The sequence below is a fragment of the Prunus dulcis genome, chromosome 1 (genome assembly GCF_902201215.1).
Source record: "Prunus dulcis chromosome 1, ALMONDv2, whole genome shotgun sequence".
In the NCBI taxonomy this organism is placed as follows: domain Eukaryota; kingdom Viridiplantae; phylum Streptophyta; class Magnoliopsida; order Rosales; family Rosaceae; genus Prunus; species Prunus dulcis.
This window is the reverse complement of record NC_047650.1, coordinates 644917-668197: the sequence shown is the minus strand read 5'-3', so window position 1 is coordinate 668197 and position 23281 is coordinate 644917. Positions and strand designations below refer to the sequence as shown.

At 35.8% G+C, this 23281-nt stretch overlaps 3 protein-coding genes across 3 annotated transcripts; all 3 read right to left on the bottom strand.

Moving 5' to 3' along the window:
- Nucleotides 1-3703: 3703 nt before the first annotated feature.
- LOC117613949 (ankyrin repeat-containing protein ITN1-like) lies at nt 3704-6706 on the bottom strand. Its single transcript, XM_034342573.1, has 2 exons — nt 6242-6706; nt 3704-4261 (listed from the first exon to the last, which is right to left on the bottom strand). Exons 1-2 carry the CDS (start codon nt 6704-6706, stop codon nt 3704-3706), a joined length of 1023 nt encoding a protein of 340 aa, XP_034198464.1.
- A 1968-nt stretch (nt 6707-8674) lies between these two features.
- Nucleotides 8675-13907, bottom strand: LOC117613935. Its single transcript, XM_034342557.1, has 7 exons — nt 13388-13907; nt 13000-13149; nt 12470-12583; nt 12283-12387; nt 11309-11419; nt 10379-10971; nt 8675-9447 (listed from the first exon to the last, which is right to left on the bottom strand). Exons 1-7 carry the CDS (start codon nt 13905-13907, stop codon nt 8836-8838), a joined length of 2205 nt encoding a protein of 734 aa, XP_034198448.1. The 3' UTR covers nt 8675-8835.
- A 3044-nt stretch (nt 13908-16951) lies between these two features.
- Nucleotides 16952-21793, bottom strand: LOC117613923. The gene is made up of 7 exons (XM_034342540.1): nt 21271-21793; nt 20875-21024; nt 19998-20111; nt 19812-19916; nt 18832-18939; nt 17894-18528; nt 16952-17563 (listed from the first exon to the last, which is right to left on the bottom strand). Exons 1-7 carry the CDS (start codon nt 21791-21793, stop codon nt 16952-16954), a joined length of 2247 nt encoding a protein of 748 aa, XP_034198431.1.
- Between the last annotated feature and the right edge of the window lie 1488 nt (nt 21794-23281).

Here is a 23281-nt window from a genome sequence, read left to right as displayed (position 1 = left end):
TGATGCGTCGCGCAAGAATTCAATCTCGCGCGCTAAACCCTAAATCCCAAATTTTTTGGCTGACTGCCAACATTGCGCGACGAAGTTAATATTTCTGCGTCGCGCAAAAACTACCATTAACCATATTTTGGCGGATGAATGACATTGCGCGACGGAACAAATATTTTTTTCGTCGCGCGTGAGTCATTTAAAATTTCTTGCGCGACGAAATCTGTTCTTCGTCGCGCAAAATCGAATAAAATTTCAGAAACCACGCGATGGTCTCCTTCTTCCCCAGTTTCTGAAATTTCCCAGCTCCGCCGTCTCTCTCCCCGCCGCCGCCGCTGCCTCCTACCCCGGTGGATTTGGACCGCGCCCGCGACGAAGGTGGTACCCCGGAGCTCCCCCGCCGTCACCGTCGAGCCAGCCGCCGCGTTTTCTTCGGTTTTGGCCGAATCTCCTCCGCCGTGATTCTCCCTCCTCCGGCGACCAATTCCGCCACCTCAGGTATGGTTTCTGTCCTATTTTTCATGCTTTAGCTGATTGTTGGGTAGGATTTCTGAATTTGTTGCACTAGGCCGTTTAATTTGAAACCCTAAGTTTTGGCCGGATTTTGATTTTCAATTCCGGCCACTTCCGGCCATTTTTCGGGGTATGCCCGAGAACAAAAGTGGCTCCAATTGATGTTTTGAACCTAGGGTAGGAACCTTGGCCCTTAGTTTTAAGAATTTTCCGGCGATTGGTATCGCTTTGGACACCCGCGTGGGGCGGCGCCTGGGGCGGCGTTTGGCTGACTGTAGCCACCTGAATTAGGTCCTAGTGCAATCCTGTAGTTGTCACGAGCGCATAGGTGTTTTCGGATTGGAATTTGGTTACCGTTTGCGTCTCGAATGGATTTTGCCTATTGTGCGATTTCCGGGGTTGTTATGTTCGGACCGTTGGATCGAACTCAAACTCACGTATGGTGGACCTTGTATTTCTTGGATCGTCTACGATTCGACGGATCGTGGATCGGAGTCCCGGATACTCCGAACTCGCAAACCCTAGGTCAATAATGTGAATAAAATTGTATGTGTTTTCAAATATTTGTATATTTTATTAATTTGTATGTGTATTAATGAAATTGTGCAGATGTCAGACCTGATTACACGTCGTAGGGCTGTGACGACCACGCAGGGTTCGGAGCCCCCGACTCAGCCTACAGCTGCTGCCACTGCTGCAGCATCTGCTGCCACTGCGCCAGCACTGATGGACCACTTGGCGTTTGGACCTGCGGGGTCCCAGGCGCCTGCCTCATCAGCGTCATCAGTGGCGCAGCCTGTTAGCGCCAGGCGGCGTCATCGGCCCGCCAGCACCACCGACGCCACATCCACTGATGCGTCGGGGTCACAGCCAGATATAGTTTTCCTTTTTCTCCATTTAATTTTATTGTTATTTCTTGTTTTTGTGTGTGTGTGTGTATTTGATTGTTCAATTTGTTATTTATTTAACATTCATGTCATCTTTCTTTGCAGCCAAGAAGAACACCCGAGGGCCGTGTCGGCAGTTGAAGACGGCGAAGGTCACCCGGGTGACCAACAGTCGTATCAACATCGGGTACGACGAGCGACATCGGGCTGCACTGACGGCGGAGTTGCATAGCTCCTTGGCCCACGACATTGGTCATGTCATTCGGAGCTATTGCCCGATGCAATGGAAGTCTTGGAAGGTGATGCCTGACGAGACCAAGAATGAGGTTCGCGGCCAGTTGTCGGTATGTAGGCCTTTTCATTCTTTTTCTTTCAAACGTTATATTTATATTATTTAAATGTATGTAATTAATTTATTGCAGACGAACTACAACTTGGAGGACCTTGATGAAGAGTCGTTGGCGTACGTCAACAGACTCTTCTCTGAGAGGTACAAACAGTGGAAGAGCGACTTGCACCACCATTTTGAGGCGTTTGATGATCCGCAAGTCGCTCTTCAAAAGGGTTGCCCGAAAGAGCTTGAGGGGCGGGAGGATAGTTGGGCGTGGCTCTGCGCTCATTTTCAGGCGCCCGCTTTTGTGGTAATTTTTTATATTTATTTTTATTTTCTTACTAATGTTTATTTTCTTTTTTATATTTAATTTAAATTTCAACTAATACATTTTATTTTTTGTATAACAGAATAAAGCCAAAGTCAATAAGGGCAATAGGAAGAAGAAGACTCTTCTCCATCATTCGGGTTCCAGGCCCTTCTCCTATAGGATGGATGCCCGGCGTCAGGTAATAATAAAATAATTTTTTTTAATTTTTAATTTTTAATTATTCTTAATTTATTTTTTCGTTCTAATATTTTTCTTCTTTTGTTCAATTTAGGGAGGGTCCAAATTCCCAGAGATCGACGTCTTTGGCGACGTTTATGTTCGACCTGGGAATGAATTGGCCGAGTCCCTTCATGTAAGTATTATTTATTTTTAATTCTTATGTTACGCATTCAACTTTAAAGGTTATTATATGAATGTTTGAATTTATATTTTATGTTATGCTAAACAGACGACGATGGTGGAGAGGAGCCAGTTGGTTCTTCAGGAGTCCGCCTCCCAACTTCCTCCCGATACTCTGATCGAGTATGTGGATCCTCCACAGGATGCTGGGTTTCAGATCTTGACGGAGACATTGGATCAGACTCTAGGGAGGAGACCGGGGACATATTGTCGAGGGATGGGGAATGCCAGGCGGAGAGAACCCAGACCCCGTTCATCAGGGCAGTCAAACAGTCAGGTCACTGCTTTGACAGCAGAGGTGGCCACTCTTCGGAGCCAGATGTCGGTCATTCTGCAGTCCCTCGCACAGTCCGGCATTCCAGTCCCACATTTTGATGTGCCGACCTCCGAGCCCGTCCATCCCGAGCATCCCCACCAGATGCCGGCCCGTGTAGATCCCCAGACCTCTGAACCGCATGTGCCAGACGATAATGTAGATTTTGGAACATTATTCGATTAGTTTTTTTATTTTTCGTAATTATTTTTTAAATCTTTCTCTTGTAGCATACATTTATTTTATATAATAAATTTGTTATTTACATAAATTTTTTTATGATTAAAATTTCATTTTATTACCCAAAAAAAAAAACCAAATTTATTTTTTTATAAAATAAAACAAAAGTAATATTATAATTATATATATGAAGTTTGCGCGACGAAGTATTTTTTTCGTCGCTTAAATTTATATATTCCGAAAAAATAATGTTTCATTTTTTTAAATAAATTTAATTATTTTTGCGCGACGAAAGATTTCGTCGCTAAAATGGATTTCAGCGACAACAGGGTTGCGTCGCGCAAAATTTGTGGGCACGTACTGCGCGACGCAATATACCGTCGCGCAAAATGTTACGCGCCAACTTCTTTTCGTCGCGCAATATGTGTACGAATTGCGCGACGATGAACCCTTGGTGCCGCAAATGTCTACGAGACGTCTTGCGCGACGAAAACTATTCGCCGTGCATTGTTGTAGCGACGAAAAACTTTTCGTCGTGCGTAATTTTGTGCGACGAACAATTTTGTCGTCTCTGAACCTTTTGTGTAACGAAGGGCAAGCGTCGCACAAAAGTGCGCGACGCATGGACAAAATATGTCGCGCAAAGTCTTTCTTTACGACCTTTACGCGACAGATTGTGCGCGACGATTTTCCTATCGCGCCTTGTGTTTGTGCGACTATATGTTAGTTTGTGCGACGAAATTATCTTCGTCGCGCAAATACTAAAATGTAGTAGTGAGGGGCAGTTGGGCAAGAGCGACTATTGTGATCGGAAAGCAAGTCGCTGCATATAATGGATATGCCACGTGTCTCAGTTGTTGATTAAGGAGAAACGTATGCCCTGTGCAGACTGAGACTAATACGGAAGGTATAGATGCGAAGAGAGATGTTAAACCCAGCAAAAGTTTCCGAGGCAAGCTGATGGAAAAATCATCTACTTCGCATCGAGACGTAATAATGGTAAGAAAGAAGACCAGGGCAGTTACTGACAAGCAGAGAGCAAGCAGTGATGAGATGGTGAAGGCATTGAATGCCGGCTTGTCTTTGAAAACCGGTGAACCAGTTTTATCATCGAGTCCGCCCGGTACAGATGCTGATGTTGCGAAGGCAACTGTTGCAATGAGCGCAGCAACCACAGAGCATGATTCGGAGGTTTTGACGAGCCAATCACTGCCTTCTTTTCGAAGATCTTTGTGTGAAGTTGTGAAGATCTCCTGTGGTATCTCCTCTTTTTCGTTGCGGACAACAGATGAACGAGGTGGCATGGAGTTTTTGACAACCTGCATGCATGCATCATAGAGAGATTTAACTCTAGAAAGTTTAATACTCATGAGATTGTATGTGCCAAACATTTTGAAATTTAAACAATTAATGTGTGAGTAGTCAACAAATCAAATTTTAATGGGTACTTTTGGAATATGAAAAGCACAAGAAATCAAATTTTAAGCTTAATTAGGTAACTTGGTGAGTTGGATCTTAGTCATCAGGTTTTACTTATAATAAATTAGGTCTCATAAAAAAAATTAGGGTTTGTTCAATATAGGTCCCTACCATTTTTATTTCCTAGACATATACCCATCATTCTATAAATCTATGTGTAAAACCCAATTTCAAACTTAAATAACCAGTAGGATATAAGAGATTGTAGTATTCCTATGTTTTTACATTCTTGCCATCAAACTTCATATTTTATTTATAATTTATTTCAAGCATTTCATTAACTGCCATAATTGTAATTAAAACTCCCTATTAATAGAATATCAATCACCCTATTTATTTTGGTTGTCATTCCCTCTAACATATGGCCCCTTAAAATTGTAAATTTAAAAAAAAATGTAAATTACATATCCAATAATGTACATATGAAAAATATAAATATAAATATATACGTATAAAAATATAGGTATATTATTTACCCAAAAAAAATAACAAAAATAGGTCAAATACTTTGTAATTGAAATTTTCGTACATTTCTCATAAATTAAAAATAGGTACACAATAATTTATAGAAAATAGGTACGTTGTATAATTGAAATTTATGCACATTTTTTTAAAATTAAAAATAGGTACATTATTTAGAAGAAAAAAAAAGTTCATTATACTAGGTAAATTGTTTTACTAGGAATACATTATTTAGAGAAAAAAATAGGTTCATTATACTAGGTAAATTGTTTTACTAGGTACATTATTAGAGGAGAAGAATTAGGTACATTATTTTGAGAGAAAAAATAGGTACATTATTTTGATAGAAAAAAAAGGTACATTATTTAGAAAAAAAAAATAGGTTCATTATACTAGGTATTGTTTTACTAGATACATTATTAGAGAAAAACAAAAATAGGTACATTATGTTGAGAAAAAAAAATAGGCTCATTTAAAAAAAAATTTGTTTTCATAAAACAAACAATAAAAAGATGATCAAATTATTTTTCATAAAACAAGTAATAAAGAAAAAAAAATAGGTTCATTAAAAAAATATTTTAAAAACAAAACAATAAATAGATTATCAAATTATTTTTCAACATAATTAGAATGTACACTATTATTCATAAAACTATAATAAAAAAAGAATACTAGTCGTATAATTCATAAAAGACAACAACATTAATTCCTAAATTTAATATTGAATTTAAATTACTAATACTTTAAATAGATTACTAGTTGTAATTCATAGAAGGAAAACACCATTAATTCAAAAATAGATTACTGATACTTTGATGTGGAATTTAATATTTAATTTTAAATAAGTTTCTAAATTAGTTCCTACATCCATTACAACTATTTGGAGATCTTTCTAAATTCAACGGGTGTCATTAGTTACATCCCCCATAACACATTAACTTATAAACATAGGTAGTTTTGGAATCCGAAAAATACAGTAAATTAGATTTTAAGTTATATTAGGTAATTTGTTTAGTTGGATCCTAGTCATTGGGTATTATTTGAAAAAACTGGGTATTTTAAATAGAAAACTAAAGGAAAAGGTTGTAAGTGATTTAAAATGAATTTTATGGATATAAGCTTAATTTACTAAAAAAATTAAGACGATGGGTTGTAGTTAAGAAAACATTAGTTTGAAGGGGAAAAGCGACATTTACTATCAACTTTTTACTATGTACGGTACGCTTAAAAGATCGATCAAGTTGAATGACCTTAGTTGTTTGAGCCGAGTTTGACAAGATATTAATTAAAGATTAAGTATCAAAGCCTAGGTTACCTAGTGATGATAGATCGATGAATATCAGTTGCAGTGTACATACCATATACCACTTGAGTTCCCATTGCATTTGCAGTGCCGCACCTGGAGTATGCCATGGCCGATAACTTCCATATTTAGCAGCAAGATGCAATGCATTGTTTCCTTTGATGTCCACCTGACGTAACAAGCTTGCGATTGATTTATCTTTCTTCATCAGCAGTAACTTGAGAACATGGGATTGCCTGTTCTCAATTGCCAGGAGCGCAACATTCTTGTTTTCTGAGTCCACATCGTGAATAGCTACTGGAAATTTTTTTAGGATTTTCTCCACCATTTCGCTCACTCCCATCTTTGCTGCAATTAATATTGGTGTCATCAGCTGCCTTTTCATTTTCTTATCTCCCACGGTTTTGTCCTTCTTCCTCTTCGTATCTAATTCGGGCTTCTCTAATTCGGGAGGTTTAGGAACTTGTGTAATTTTTGATTCATCTGTTGGTCGAGTTTCTTTGGGATTTTGTGCATACATGTATGAAGAAGTATGGTCAAGCAATTTATTCATGACCTGAGTGGCCCATTTATGTTTCCTTTTGTCTTGGTGGATTTTCTGTATGCTCGAAATTCCTAGAAACACAAATGACATTTGTCAATTAAAAGCACTCTATAGATATGTCCAATTGATTTTTCTCTATTACATTAATTTTTTTTCAATTAGAGCGATGCTTTTTATTTTATATATGGCCAAGTTTATTGGTATAAATAAACGAAAGTGTAAATGTATTCACCCAAAAGTCCTCGCAGAAAACGATACATCTCTACCAAAGCCTCCGTGATTAAGTAGCAAATTATAACAAATATCTCCCCTGTTCCTCTCGTTGGTTTGTACCTGCAGTTGGAAAAAGAGGAAGGAAAACAATGCTAAAATAATGAGCATCCAAAGGACATATTATATCAACGTATTGACTCTTACAAGATGCACTTGGTGCAGTTGGGGATATATTTGTGGTGAATTGGCTCTCAATTTGGATATAAAATTGGAAGCATGATTCAAGTCTGGTACATTACAGTACAGGGATCCGACTGTCATCAGTTTTTGGAGGACCGGCAACTCCTCATTAGTTTTTGTCGCAGTGTGAGTGACCGATCAGTCTAGTTAATTGACTAGTTGCCTTGCCTACTTTGGGGTCTAATTGTAACATGAGTCCTATTACCCAACTTACCTTGCATTGAGCTGTTATTTTTTTTTTGCTTATGTGCTTCTGTTTAGGTTTATTTTCTCTATTTAAGAGATGTATTTTACAGTTTAAGGGTTGTTTTCCATAGAAAACATCATGAATAACACCATTCATGAGAAGTGACAAGGTTCACTACAAGTTCAAAGGACATTATGGTTACCCAACTTACCTTGCATTGAGCTGCTCTTTTGTTGGGGATTCTCTGCATCTTCCTTTTTATTTCCTCTCTTAGCTAGACTTAGAGAAGAACATATCCTATTTCCCCATGATTTAGCTGGAAATGGAGAAACTATATTATATTAGACTTGTGGTGACGAAAAAGCAACGTATAAATTGAATAAGTGACTAGCACTCACTTAATGCTTGAGATTCAGAACCCGTATTGTCGATATTCCTTTCTTTTTGGCCGCGGGGACAAATATTTTTGTTACCTTCTTGCCCTTTTAGCTCTTCAACAATCAAAAACCTGACACATGAAATGGAAAAACTTATTCGGACAGAAGTACAGTTGCAAGGTATAGAGTAATTAACCAAAGGTTCCTACAGTTGCAAGATATAGACTTTACTTGTATTTTCTACTTCGTCCCTCCTAACTTTACAATTTTAGCTCCGTCCCTGAATTAATTGATTGTATGCAATACTTTTATTAGAGACTGAGTTTTTCTTCTGGAAACATGAATATAATACCCTTATAATGATCAAACAACTATATATATTTTTATTTTCTCTTCAAAAAACAATTACATGTATGATGTATGCATACTTAAAAAGGTCATATCATCATACTTCTCTTTTTAAATAATTTTGTCCCCTGAAAGCCTAGTAATTACCAAGTGAGACATGAAACTGCCAAGTGCAAATGCATTAGCATTGTATTACATGAATTAAACATCCAAAAGCTTGATCATACACCAAAAAATAAAAAATAAAATCGATAGAGATATTCTTACATTGGTATATGAGACGATCCAACAGTGTAAGGCGGCCACTGCTTTTGAATGCTGATGGAGTATTGGCGAGAATATGCAGGGGAGATAAGCCACTATGATTAATATTATTAACAAGTTCTGGGTGCCACAGAATGATCTGGAATGCCAAATCTATATATTTAAAAAGGAAATTAATAATAAAATATGATATTCAGTTTAAAAATATATATATATATATATATATATATATATATATATAAGAAGTAATAATAATCTATTTGTACCACTCCGGAAACAATAATAATGTATTGGTTTTATATCATATGACTTGGTTTTAATTGGGGCACACTTCTTACAAAAGCCTCACCTCACTCCGGAAACAAATTTCAAACCACACACTCAAACCAATTAATACTTGTTTCCTCGGAAAAAAAACACACACACACACACTTGGAAAAACACAATTTATTTATAGATGATCGAGTCCCACTTAATTAGTGTCTATATTCCTTGTAGCTGCGCTGTGGAACCTTTCTGAAGATGACCCTTATGAGATCATAGTAGAGGGACAACTGGGCAAGAGCAAAAATGGTAACCGGCAAGCAAGTCGCTGCATATAATGGATATGCCACATGTCTGAGGTGTCGATCAAGGAGAAAAATATGGCCAGTACAGAATGAGACTAACACGGCAGCTATGGATGCGAAGAGTGATGTTAAACCCAGCAAAAGTTTCCGGGGCAAGCTGATGGAAAAATCACGCGCTTCGTATCGAGACGTAATAATGGTTAGAAAGAAGACCAGGGCAGTTACTGACAAGCAGAGAGCAAGCAGTGATGAGATGGTGAAGGCATTGAATGCCGGCTTGTCTTTGAAAACCGGTGAACCAGTTTTATCATCGAGTCCGCCCGGTACAGATGCTGATGTTGCGAAGGCAACTGTTGCAATGAGCGCAGCAACCACAGAGCATGATTCGGAGGTTTTGACGAGCCAATCACTGCCTTCTTTTCGAAGATCTTTGTGTGAAGTTGTGAAGATCTCCTGTGGTATCTGACCTTCTTTGTTGTAGCGAACAGATGAACGAGGTGGCAGGGACTCTTTGACAAACTGCATCCATGCACAATAAAATTTAGATAATTTAAAACTTTATTCAAAGATTGATATCTGTTCAATTAATGACCTTCTTAAGTCATGATCTTTTGGATTGCAGGGGTCCAAGATATTTGTGGTTACTCATCGTTGAATGTAAGTTCACTCACTATTGCACTCCTTGTAATAAATTTTTTTGAACCATTGAATTAATATCCAACGCTGGGTGATTACAATCTCTTGAACTTCTGTGGTCCAAGAGTAGCTCATTGTCGATTCCCATGGGCTGTAGAGTTCCGACATACATCATGCCTTTAAAATTGAAGCTCCGAGGTAAGCCTCGGAACTATATATATATATATATATTCCCTTTTAATAAGGGATTCCTTAAAACATCTACAATCATTATCCCTATTTTTTAGTTAAAATTTAGGTAAAAACACACAAAAGTTGTTTTAGGAGCTCCATATAAAATTTGAACTCCAATCATACTCCCTAATTTAGAGAGTCATCAATACTATAATCATTTTTTAATTCAATATAATTGATCCATTTCCATACAAAAAAATATTAAAAAAAATATTTGCATTAATTAAAAGTTTAAAATATGCATAAATTATAGGGAGCTACTAGGAGTCTTTTCTCTCTTCTCAGATTTAGAAGCTCCGAGAGCTTTTCATATTTTAGGAGGTGCATAGGAAGTATGGTTAAAGTTGTATTTTTCCAATTCCTCCCTAAAATTTGTCTAAGGGGGTGTTTTTAGGGAGCCAATTATGGATGCTTTTAAGAATATTTTTTCAACAATCAAAACCGTCTATTTTCCAAATCTTCATTCATAAATCAAATCATGCAAATTAAAAATTATTAAAAAATATAATTGGGATCAATAAAATAGACAAATACGGTGCTTCATTAAAACAAATAAAATTATCGTTAGATATATACGCACCGTGTACCACTTGAGTTCCCACTGCATTTGTAGTGCGGCACCAGGAGTAAGCCATGGCCGATGACTTCCACATTTAGCAGCAAGATGCAATGCATTGTTACCATTGTTGTCCACCCGACGTAACAATCTTGTGATTTGTTTCTTCCTGTCCACTAGTAAACTGTAAACATGGGGTTGCCTGTTCTCGACTGCCAACAGTGCAACATTCTTGTTTTCTGAGTCCACATCCTCAATAGCCACTGGAAATTTGTCTAGGATTGTTTCCACCATTTCACTCACTCCCATCTTTGCTGCAATTAATATTGGTGTCTTCTTATCTTCCAATTTATTATCTTTGTCGTTCTTCTTCTCTTCCAATTTGTCATTCTTCTTATCTTCCGTATCGTCTTTCTTCTCTGTATGACTTGGCTGCTCCGGATCCACTTTGGTAGGATCAGGAACATCTCCAAATTTATCTTTGTCGTCTGGAGTTTCTCCAGTACTTTGTATGACTTTCTTGTATAAATTACTATGCTTAACCAATTGATTCATGACCTGAGTAGCCCATATATGTCGCCTTTTCTCGTCGAGGATTTTATCTATGCTCCAAATTGCTAGAAATACAAATGATGACATTCTAATTAAAAACAACTTTACCATGCCTGAGGGGGTTTCAAACAAATATGTGCAATTGATTTTTCTTAATGACATCATTTACTTTCAATTGGCTCCTTAAAATTGAGGAGGAGCTCCTCCTAAGACAAATGGGATTTTGACCCCTTTTTTTTTTTTCCTTCAAATTCTTTTAATTTTCTTTGTTTTGGAATTTGCCAAGTGTCAAAATTCCATTTTCTTTGAGGATAAGCTCCTCCTTAGTTTTAAGAAGCCAAACGTTGCTCATAAATGAAAGTATAAATTAACGAATTCACCACAAAGTTTGATAGTACTGACTGCTTCGCGGAGAACCATTGATCACGTTCAAGGCAGCTGTGATTAAGTTGAAAAACTTAACACATGAGGAGTAAATATAATTGGGATGACTTTCTTCTCGTTGGTTCATGCCTACCATTTGAAAAAAAGGAAGGAAAACAATGCTAAAAAAGTTGCACATATTGAAATTAATGGGCATCCAAAAGTCAGTCTTAAACATTTTATCAATGTATTCGTAATGTCTTATAATTGAGTTACTGACCTTGACAAGATGCACTTTGTGCAGTTGTGATCACATAAAATTTTAAGGCATAAATATTCAGAGTTTTTATATTCAATTTCAATTTCAAGATTATCATGGAGTAAACGAAAATTCATATTCGAGGATGAGTTTTTTCTGACTAGGGGAGTTTAATATAGGGAAAATCAAGGGATTCTCATTATTACTGCTAAAATTTAATGTTACTTATTTATTTTCCATGTTTACTTATTAGATGAAGAAATTATAACCACTTGAAATTGAGAGAGATATGATGAAAGGGGAGGATAAGAGGGAGGAGTAACAAAAATGATTTCAAATAGATTTCAATTTTTAGTTTTTGTTTTCACTTTTGTTACTCCTCCTTCCCATCATCTCCTCATGTTTTGTCTCAATTCCATCTCCACTCTCATTCTCACTCTTTTACTTCTATACTCCAGCACAAAAAATGAAAACTTAAAACTAAAATTTAAATGGTTATCAAATGGGCCCTTAATTATCAATTATCAATTTTTTTATTAAAAAAAAGAAAAATGAAAACATATTTGGTAATTGATTTTGTTCTTTGTTTTCAAAATAGTGAAAATGAAAATTTTTTTTTGCTTGTGTGCTTATGTTTAGGTTTATTTTCTCTATTTAAGAGATGTATTTTACAGTTTAAGGGTGGAGACACCATCCATGAGAAGTGATAAGGTTCACTTCAAGTTCAAAGGACATTATAGTTACCCAACTTTACCTGACATTGAGCTGCTGTCTTGTTGGGAATTCTCTACATCTTCTTTTTTATTTCCTCTCTTAGATAGACATAGAGAAGAGCACATCCTATTTCCCCATGATTTAGCTGGAAATGGAGAAACTATGTTTTATTAGACTTGTGGTGACGAAAAAGCAACGTATAAATTGGATAAGTGACGAGCACTCACTTAATGCTTGATGACATTCAGAACCCGTATCGATGGTATTTCTTCCTCTTTTCTCGAAGGGACAAATACTCTTTTTGTCCTCTTTTCCCCCTTTTAGCTCTTCAACAATCAAACCTGATAAATGAAATGAATGTAAAAATTTATTTGGACAGAAGTACAGTTGCAAGATATACCAGGGTCTCTACAGTTGCAAGATATAGAGTATACTTGTATTTTCTATTTTGGCTCCCCCAATTTTACAATTCTAACTCCGCTATTGGATTTACTGATTGTATGATCAAACAACTATATATATTTTTATTTTCTCTTAAAAAAGCAGGTACATGTATGATGTATACATACTTAAAAAGGTCATATCATCATAGTTCTCTTTTTAAATAATTTTGTCCCAAGTAAGCCTAGTAATTACCAAGTGAGACATGAAATTGCCAAGTGCAAATGCATTAGCATTGTATTACATGAATTAAACATCCAAAAGCTTGATCATAGACCAAAAAATAAAAAAATAAAATCGATAGCGGTAATCTTACATTGGTATATGAGACGATCCAACGGTCTAAGGCGGCTACTGCTTTTGAATGCTGATGGAGTATTGGCTAGAATATGCAGGGGAGAGAAGCCACTCTGATTAATATAATTGACAAGTTCTGGGTGCCACAGAATGATCTGGAATGCCAAACCTATATATTTAAAAAGGATATTAATAATAAAAAAATGATATTAATAATAAAAAATGATATTAAGTATATATATATATATATATATATATATATAAAGTAATAATAATGCTATTTGTTTCATATTTATTGATGATTTTATTGAAATAAACCCCATCAATTTAAGATGTGGTCAACAGTATGATGGTACAATGGTACAAATAGAAACACTCTTCAAGAAGTGGGTAGGCCACACACTTACTGAAGTATTCACCGGACATAGCTGCATGGAGAATGGTATCACCATTCCTTGCTCTAAATGAATAGCATCTTTCATCATCACAGTGACTATCAAGGCAACGAAAAACTTTCTCATGCCCGTTAAGAGCTGCCAAGAAGAGAGGAGTCTCATTCTTTTTGTTGCGAGACGACACGAGTTTGCGGTCTTTGGTGGCCATTGCATGACACGTTTCCACATCCCCCACTTCAGCAGCTAAATGGAGAGGTGTGTTGCCTTTCTTGTTTTTTATTTGCAATATTTTGGATACATTTTCTTTAATGACCTCCAGCAAAGCCAGCACAACTTCTGTTTCGCCATCGAAAGCAGCGATATGTAGAGCAGTGTCCCCCATTTTGGTGATACGCAAATCATGAACATATTCTGCTAATCTATAGACCTCCACAACTTTTTCCCACTGGCCGTTCATGGCATTATCGAACAGGTCCTCCACTTCCCCCCCTCTATCCACCACTTCCTCCTCTATATCCATCACTCTCTCCATGTCTGGCCTCTTTCACTAGCTAGTCGAATAATTACGTGATATATATATATATATATATATAGCAAAGAAAGCGTTTGTGACTCCACTGTAGAGAATTGTTATATATACACATATACATTCATTAATAGTGTTTTTATATATATTTATAATAAAGTTTACTTTTAAAGATAAAAATTAATTATTTTAGTGTTTTTATTCAAACCTCAGTGTTCATCCATTTATCCTTCGTTAGAGTTAAGTGACTAGTAAGATATTTACAATTTTTTTTTTTTTTTTTTTTTTGGTTGGGTGCAAGAATGATGTTTGAAGGGAGGCTCTAAAAAATAGATATATAGTTTGGATCATGAAATCACATTGCGGGTATATATTAAGTTATAGTGGTGCATGAATTTGAAATTTGTTTTATACAATATTGTTCACTATTACTTATGTTATGCTGATGGAGTAGAGGTTAATTATGTCCAACCAAAGGCGCTTACTTACTATCATATATTTTCTGAAAAGGAAGGCATTAATTAATTGCTCTTTGTTTGTTCCATCCAACTCCAAGCGCGATAAAAACCTTATATACCATAAAACAAAAAGAGATGGAAATAAAAGCAATCAAAAGCGAAATCGTAAAGCGCCTGCTTGTGCTGGACGTCAGTTTCTCCACATACAAGTAGAACTCATGAAATGTGACCACGAACGGACTTAGGATCTCAAATTAAAATAAGCTAAATTTACATTACGCATATAGTTCTTAAACTTGACAATACATAGTGAAATTCATTAATAACAATAGACAACACCTAATCATGATGACATAATGCGTTTTACCTTTCAAAACGCATCTAGTACATAATTCTTTTCTATTTTCTACCGTGTGTGTGGAGTGAAGGGGGGTTATTTTCTACCAAAAAAATAGAAAATAAGAGGGATTGTTTTCGAACAAAAAATAAAAGAAGCATGAGTTGTTTGTGTTTGGCCTTTGGCCCCTTTTGTACCAAAAAGAAAAAGAGAAAAAAAAGGCGAAGGGGGATTATGAGAGTGCATGGCTATTCATTGGGTGGGATGGGTATGTTAGTTTAGGCTAAAAAAGACAAAGTCACTGGTCAAAGAGTAGGTCCGTCTCTGAATGTGACTCATGAAATACGCTGGAATAACAAGTTATCATTGTGTTCTCCTGTCAAGTTAATCGTACTTGTCTAAAGTAACAGGAAACTTCAAAATGACGACGTTTAAAGTCCAAAGCTAGCTAGCCCAATTGTACCCAAAAAGCAATCAAAAGCTAAATTGTGCAAAGGCATGCTTATGCTTGTGCTCTGCTCTCGATGATACTCATGAAATATATGCTTACATTACATATCAAGTTATCACTTTGTTGATCTCCTGTCACATTCATCCTCCTACTTCTTGTCCAACAGAGGAAGACAAAGCTGGCACGTACTAGTTACTACTTTTTTTTTTCATTCCTCCTCGTCATCACTTGTGTACATTCTCCTACACTAGAGGCCTTCTAATTGGGGCTGGGCCTGCTCTGGTTTGATCCAGTTTTGAATTTAAATTTTTGAGAGAACCGAACCTGTTGGGAATGGGGAACAAGAAAACAAAGAACTCAAACGCAAGAACTGAATTGAATGACTTATTATTTTGAACAGCAACCTTTGGCTATTATATAGCCTTACATGAACTAACAAACAGCTGAAATACAGCCCACGATTCACACTAACAGAAACATGGTAACGTGCATAAGGAAAGAGTCAAAAACAGTAAAACAAGTCTCCCTACATAGTAGGGACTTATTTGAAACAGAAAACAAATCTAAATATCTGAGAATCCTATACTAAAAAGCGATTATTTCTTCTTTTATCAAACATGATGAAAAGCTAAAATTGTAAAAATAAGTGATTTTGGCCTCAAATAAGTAATGCCAAACGAGCAGTTAGTATAACACTTTTCTTCCCTATTTTCAATATATCCAAAGAGGTCATAAGTTCGAATTACTCCTCCTTTATTGATCAAAATTAAGTCATTATCTTATAATTAGCAAGCACTAATTTTTTTTATTTATCTTTTTTTGTATATTTAGTAACTATACAGAATATGAGCATTTTTCAAAGAAAAAAAAAAACTACTATATGAATATCAGTATACTGCAAATAAAAAATACACAAAACTTTTTGCATGGACACACAACAAAGCAATTTGAAAAGCTCATTTCAATTTTAATTAATATTTCTTTTGGGTGCTCATTTTTCAACTATTTTTTTGTCCATTTACATTCCCTTTTGTTTCGACAAAAAAAAAGAAGAAGAAGTCATTTTGTTTTTTTTAATACTTTTTACTATAACATATAAAGAAGTGTACATAGACAAAAGAAGAGCGGGAACATACAATTTCCAATAAAAAGTGTAAGTTGATAAAAGAGGAGTGAAAAAAATTAGCTCCCTCTCTTTTAACACTAAAATTTTACCCCGAAAATTAAATTTTATTAAAAATTATGAGAATCTTTTATGTACATTGTTCTTGTTAGTAAACTGGACTAGCTTTTATGTCAATATGGATTCATGTTATTGTGTGGTGTGGTGTTAAGAAATTACGTACCACCATTAGTTATAATGCTATAAGCATCAAGTTTTCCTTAATCAAATTCCATATCATACATGGATATATATATAGTAGTATTAGGTCTGCCAGGGTAAATGTACTACCATAATTAACCCTAGCTTAATTATCTTTTAATATATGTCATCATGCATATGGCATATAATTATGAGATCAGGCATTATTTGTAAAAAAAAATCTTTGTTTATTTCTTCACCCTTTTATTCTTGAACATACGTATATCTTAGCTGGGTTTTACATCATATGACTTGGTTTTAATTGGGGCACACTTCTTACAAAGCCTCACCTCACTCCGGAAACAAGTTTCAAATCACACACACTCAAACCAATTAATACTTGTTTCCTAAATAATAATAAATAAATAAAACCACACACACACACACTTTGAAAAATACAATTTATTTATAGCGTCGAATAGATGATCGAGTCCCACTTAATTAGTGTCTATATTCCTTGTAGCTGCGCTGTGGAACCTTTCTGAAGATGACCCTTATGAGATCATAGTAGAGGGGCAACTGGGCAAGAGCAAAAATGGTAACCGGCAAGCAAGTCGCTGCATATAATGGATATGCCACATATCTGAGTTGTCGATCAAGGAGAAAAATATGACCAGTACAGAATGAGACTAACACGGCAGCTATGGATGCGAAGAGTGATGTTAAACCCAGCAAAAGTTTCCGGGGCAAGCTGGTGGAAAAATCATGTGCTTCGTATCGAGAAGTAATAATGGACAGAAAGAAGACCAGGGCAGTTACTGACAAGCAGAGAGCAAGCAGTGATGAGATGGTGAAGGCATTGAATGCCGGCTTGTCTTTGAAAACCGGTGAACCAGTTTTATCATCGAGTCCGCCCGGTACAGATGCTGATGTTGCGAAGGCAACTGTTGCAATGAGCGCAGCAACCACAGAGCATGATTCGGAGGTTTTGACGAGCCAATTACTGCCTTCTTTTCGAAGATCTTTGTGTGAAGTTGTGAAGATCTCCTGTGGAATCTGACCTGCTTTGTTGTAGCGAACAGATGCACGAGGTGGCAGGGACTCTTTGACAAACTGCATCCATGCACAATAAAATTTAGATAATTTAGAACTTTATTCAAAGATTGATATCTGTTCAATTAATGACCTTATTAGTTTGAGTAGTTAAATCTCAATTGAAAAAGAAACAATTTCACTATTTGATTATCATTATAAAATTTGAGTGTTTAGTTGAAATAATTTTATTCGAAACAATCAAAATCGTCTATTTTCCAAATCTTTGTTTATAGATCAAATCATGCAAATTGAAAATCATTAAGGCATATAATTGGGACCAATAAAATAGACAAACATGGTACTTCATTAAAACAAATAAGATTATTGTTAGATATATACCGTACGTACCTTGTACCACTTAAGTTCCCACTGCATTTGTAGTGCGGCACCAGGAGTAAGCCATGGCCGATGACCTCCACATTTAGCAGCAAGATGCAATGCATTGTTACCATTGTTGTCCACCTGACGTAATAAGCTTGTGATTTTCTTCCTGTGCACTAGGAACCGGTAAACATGGGGTTGCCTGTTCTCGACTGCCAACAGTGCAACATTCTTGTTTTCTGAGTCCACATCCTCAATTGCCACTGGAAATTTTTCTAGGATTTTTTCCACCATCTCACTCACTCCCATCTTTGCTGCAATTAATATTGGTGTCTGCTTTTTCACTTCCAAATTATCTTTATCACTCTTCTTATCTCCCAAGTTATTATCTTTGTCCTTCTTATCTACTATATTATCCTTCTTCTCATCTTCTTTATTGCCTTTCTCATCTTCTTTATTGCCTTTCTTCTCTGTATGATCAGGAACATCTCCAAATTCGGTAGGATCAGGAACATCTCCAAATTTATCTTTTTCGTCTGGAGCTTCTCCAGAACTTCGTACGTTCTTGTATAAATTACTATGCTCAACCAATTGATTCATGACCTGAGTAGCCCATATATGTCGCCTTTTCTCGTCGTGGATTTTATCTATCCTCCAAATTGCTAGAAATACAAATGATGACATGCTAAATTAAAACCAACTTTAGCATGCCTGAGGGGGTTTCAAAAAAATATGTGCAATTGATTTTTCTTAATGACATTATTTTCTTTCAATTGGCTCCTTAAAATTGAGGAGGAGCTCCTCCTAAGACAAATGGGATTTTGACTTCTTTTTTTTCTTCCGTTCAAATTCTTTTAATTTTCTTTGTTTTGGAATTTGCCAAGTGTCAAAATTCCATTTTCTTTGAAGACGACTCCTTACTTTTAAGAAGCCAAACCTTGCTCATAAGCCTTGATAGTACTCACCGTTGATCGCTACCAAGACAGCTGTGATTAAGTTGAAAATCTCAACACATGAGGAGTAAATATAATTGGGACGACTTTCTCTCCCATCTTCCTCTCGTTGGTTCATAGCTACAATTTGAAAAACAGGAAGGAAAACAATGCTAAAAAAGTTGCACATAGTCTTAAACATTTTATCAATGTATTCGTAATGTCTTATAATTGAATTATTGACCTTGACAAGATGCACTTTGTGTGCAGTTGTGATCACATAAAATTTTAAGGCATAAATATTCAGAGTTTTTATATTCAATTTCAATTTCAAGATTATCATGGAGTCAACGAAAATTCAGATTTGAGGATGATTTTTTTCTGACTAGGGGAGTTTGATATAGGGAAAATCAAGGGATTCTCATTACTGCTAAAATTTAATGTTACTTACTTATTTTCCATGCTTACTTATTAGACGAAGAAATTATAACCACTTGAAATTGAGAGAGATATGATGAAAGGGAAGGATGAAAGGGATGAGTAATAAAAGTGAAAACAAAAAGTTTAAAGTGAAAACAATTTCAAATAGATTTCAATTTTTAGTTTTCGTTTTCACTTTTGTTACTCATTCCCATCATCTCCTCATGTTTTCTCTCAATCCCATCTCCACTCTCATTCTCACTTCCATTCTCCCTCTTTTACTTATATACTCCAACACAAAAAATGAAAACTTAAAACTAAAATTTAAATGGTTATCAAATGGGCCCTTAATTATCAGTTTTCAATTTTTTTTTAAAATAAAAAAATGAAAAATGAAAACATATTTGGTAATAGATTTTGTTCTTTGTTTTCAAAATAGTGAAAATGAATTTTTTTTTGCTTGTGTGCTTCTGTTTAGGTTTATTTTCTCGATTTAAGAGATGTATTTTACAGTTTAAGGGTGGAGACACCATTCATGAGAAGTGATAAGGTTCACTACAAGTTCAAAGGACATTTTAGTTACCCAACTTTACCTGACATTGAGCTGCTCTCTTGTTGGGGATTCTCTGCATCTTCCTTTTTATTTCCACTCTTAGCTAGACATAGAGAAGAGCACATCCTATTTCCCCATGATTTAGCTGGAAATGGAGAAACTATGTTATATTAGACTTGTGGTGACGAAAAAGCAACGTATAAATTGATAAGTGACGAGCACTCACTTAATGCTTGATGAGATTCAGAACCCGTATCGATGGTATTTCTTCCTCTTTTCTTGAGGGGACAAATACTCTTTTTGTCCTCTTTTCCCCCTTTTAGCTCTTCAACAATCAAACCTGATAAATGAAATGAATGTAAAAACTTATTTGGACAGAAGTAGAGTTGCAAGATATAGAGTATACTTATATTTTCTATTTCGGCCCCTTCAATTTTACAATTCTAACTCCGCTATTACATTTACTGATTGTATGATCAAATAACTATATATATTTTTATTTTCTCTTTAAAAAGCAGGTACATGCACTGGCGGACCCAATACATGCCTACTGTGGGCAGCTGCCCACACTTAGGTGGTTTCTTCACCCATCTAGCCAAACACTTTGCCAATAAAAATTAGACACTTGGCTAATATTTTGCATGCAAAATCCCACTCAGCACCCTAAATAAGTAAAGCCTTCAAGGTCCAAGACTTAATAAACATATGATCCAATATATAAAGCCTTAGATTTTGGCCCAAAATCATATATTAAAAATTTATTGAAATAGATTATGTGTTATAATATAATATCGTATTGCTATGAAAACATAGACTTTGTAGGAGTCAACTATGAAATTGTTTTTTATGCCCCCAGATGAAAAAAAGTCTGAATCCGCCACTAGGTACATGTATGATGAATACATACTTAAAAAGGTCATATCATCATATCATCATAGTTCTCTTTTTAAATAATTTTGTCCCCAGTAAGCCTAGTAATTACCAAGTGTGACATGAAACTGCCAAGTGCAAATGCATTAGCATTGTATTACATGAATTAAACATCCAAAAGCTTGATCATAGACCAAAAAATAAAAAAATAAAATCGATAGCGGTAATCTTACATTGGTATATGAGACGATCCAACGGTCTAAGGCGGCTACTGCTTTTGAATGCTGATGGAGTATTGGCTAGAATATGCAGGGGAGAGAAGCCACTCTGATTAATATAATTGACAAGTTCTGGGTACCACCGAATGATCTGGAATGCCAAACCTATATATTTAAATAGGATATTAATAATAAAAAATGATATTAAGTTAATATATATAAAAGAAGTAATAATAATACTATTTGTGCCATACTTATTGCTCATTTTGTCGAAGTGAACCTCATCAATGTATATGAGACCCACTTATATTAGAGATATAATTAACAATATAATGGTACAAATTCGTCCAAAAAAAATATGATAGTACAAATAGCAACACTCTTTAAGAAGCGGGTAGGCCACACACTTACTGAAGTATTCACCAGACATAGCTGCATGGAGAATGGTATCACCATTCCTTGCTCTAAATGAATAGCATTCTTCTACACAGTGACTATGAAGGCAAAGAAAAACCTTCTCATGCCCATTAAGAGCTGCCAAGAAGAGAGGGGTCTCATTCTCATTGTTGAGAGACGACACGAGTTCGGGGTCTTTGGTGGCCATTGCATGACACGTTTCCACATCCCCCACTACAGCAGCTAAATGGAGAGGTGTGTTGCCTTTCTTGTTTTTTATTTGCAATATCTTGGATGCATTGTTTCCAATGAGCTCTAACAACTGCCGCACAATTTTTGTTTCGCCATCCGAAGCAGCGATATGTAGAGCAGTGTCCCCCGCTCTGGTGATCCTCATCTCTTCAACTTTTGAGCTCTGTGATGATCCATAGACCTCCACAACTTTTTCCCACTTGCCGTTCATGGCGTTTTCGAACAGGCTATTGCTCATTTTCTCCTGTGAAACCGTGGCATTTTGGGATTCAACCTCTGTACCCATGTCTGCCCTTCTCTAGCTAGTGTATGAGTGATGCGATATATATAGCAAACCTTTCAAGTTTGTGATACCACTCCAGATAATTATTATATATCTAAACATCCCCTTTTTATGTATATATATTTTAGTACAAGCGATAGGGGAGACAGATTTTTCACAAACACACAAATGATGTCATGAGAATTTAAACGTGAGACCTCTAATATGAAAGTCAAGGGCCATTTTTCTTCTTTTAGTTTTCCTTCAAAGATCAACCATTCAAAAAGTAAGGATCGATTTGATAATCATAGTTTTTAGTTTTCATTTGTCATGGTGTGCCGATGGAGTAAAGATTAATTCTGTCCAATTAACTAACTTTGATTAAGTATCTTATTAGACCGTTTAAACTAACTTCAAAAAAAGACAAAAGAAAAGAAAAGAAAAAAGGCAGACAAAAGATTATCCCAAGGAGTAATGAGCTTATTCTTTATCCTACTTTCCAAAGGGGTGCTTCCTAATATATATTTTCCGAGAAGGAAGGCATTGCTTGTTCCAAGCGATAAAAACCTCTTGCTTGTACCCAAAAGCAATTAAAAGCACAATCGTGCAACGCATGCTTGTGCTAGCTCAGTTGTGGACTTGAAGATGCAAGTTCAGTTTCTCTCCATATGGTATACACTCACTCATGCAATGTGATTCATGAAATGCGCTGGAATAATTACATATCAAGTTATCACTTTGTTCTCCTGTAAAGTTCCTTGTGCTTCTTGTCTAAAAACAGTTACGTATACTCTAGATAAAAATATTTTTCGATTCTATGATTCTAAATGCCTTTGTATCATTGTTTATTATTTATACAAGAAAGTTATATACTTTGCTGGACTTCATCATGTTGTTGCCGATTCGATTCACATAGGAGGAGTCAATGCACAGTGGTACACTTCTTGACTGTCACAGATCTCTGAAAGTTACTGTAGAGAGCTAACTAATAAAGCTACATATCAGTGTTGAAACGTGATTCATGAGATGCTTATCTTTGTGTTTTGTTTGGGTATGTGAGTCCAGATGGTGTCATTTAAATTATTGTTTAAAATCTGAAATTGAAATTCATAGCTTAAATTTGTTTTGCCAACTGGATCTAGTCTAGTGAAAAAGGACATTGATTTGTAGACAAGAGGTCTCAGGTTCGAACCCCCATGCCATCATTTGTGTGTGTGAAAGAAATCACTCTCCTCTCTAGTTTAAATTATCGCTTGTACTATATTAAAAAAAAAAAAAAAAGGCATCTTTATTTGAAATACATAGATTTGAATGGGCTTCAATCCAAATCCTTGGATCCAAACGGGTCGTAAGTAAGGCAAAACAAGAAATGGTGCCACCACCACCTTGTGTAACAATCCACCTCATGATTCTTTGATAAAGACAGACCATTAAGTTTCTCAATAAATTAGGTGATAAACTTTTCACCTCCTTAGGTGGTAAGATTACGTGACAAGTTTTTCAATGTGTGAC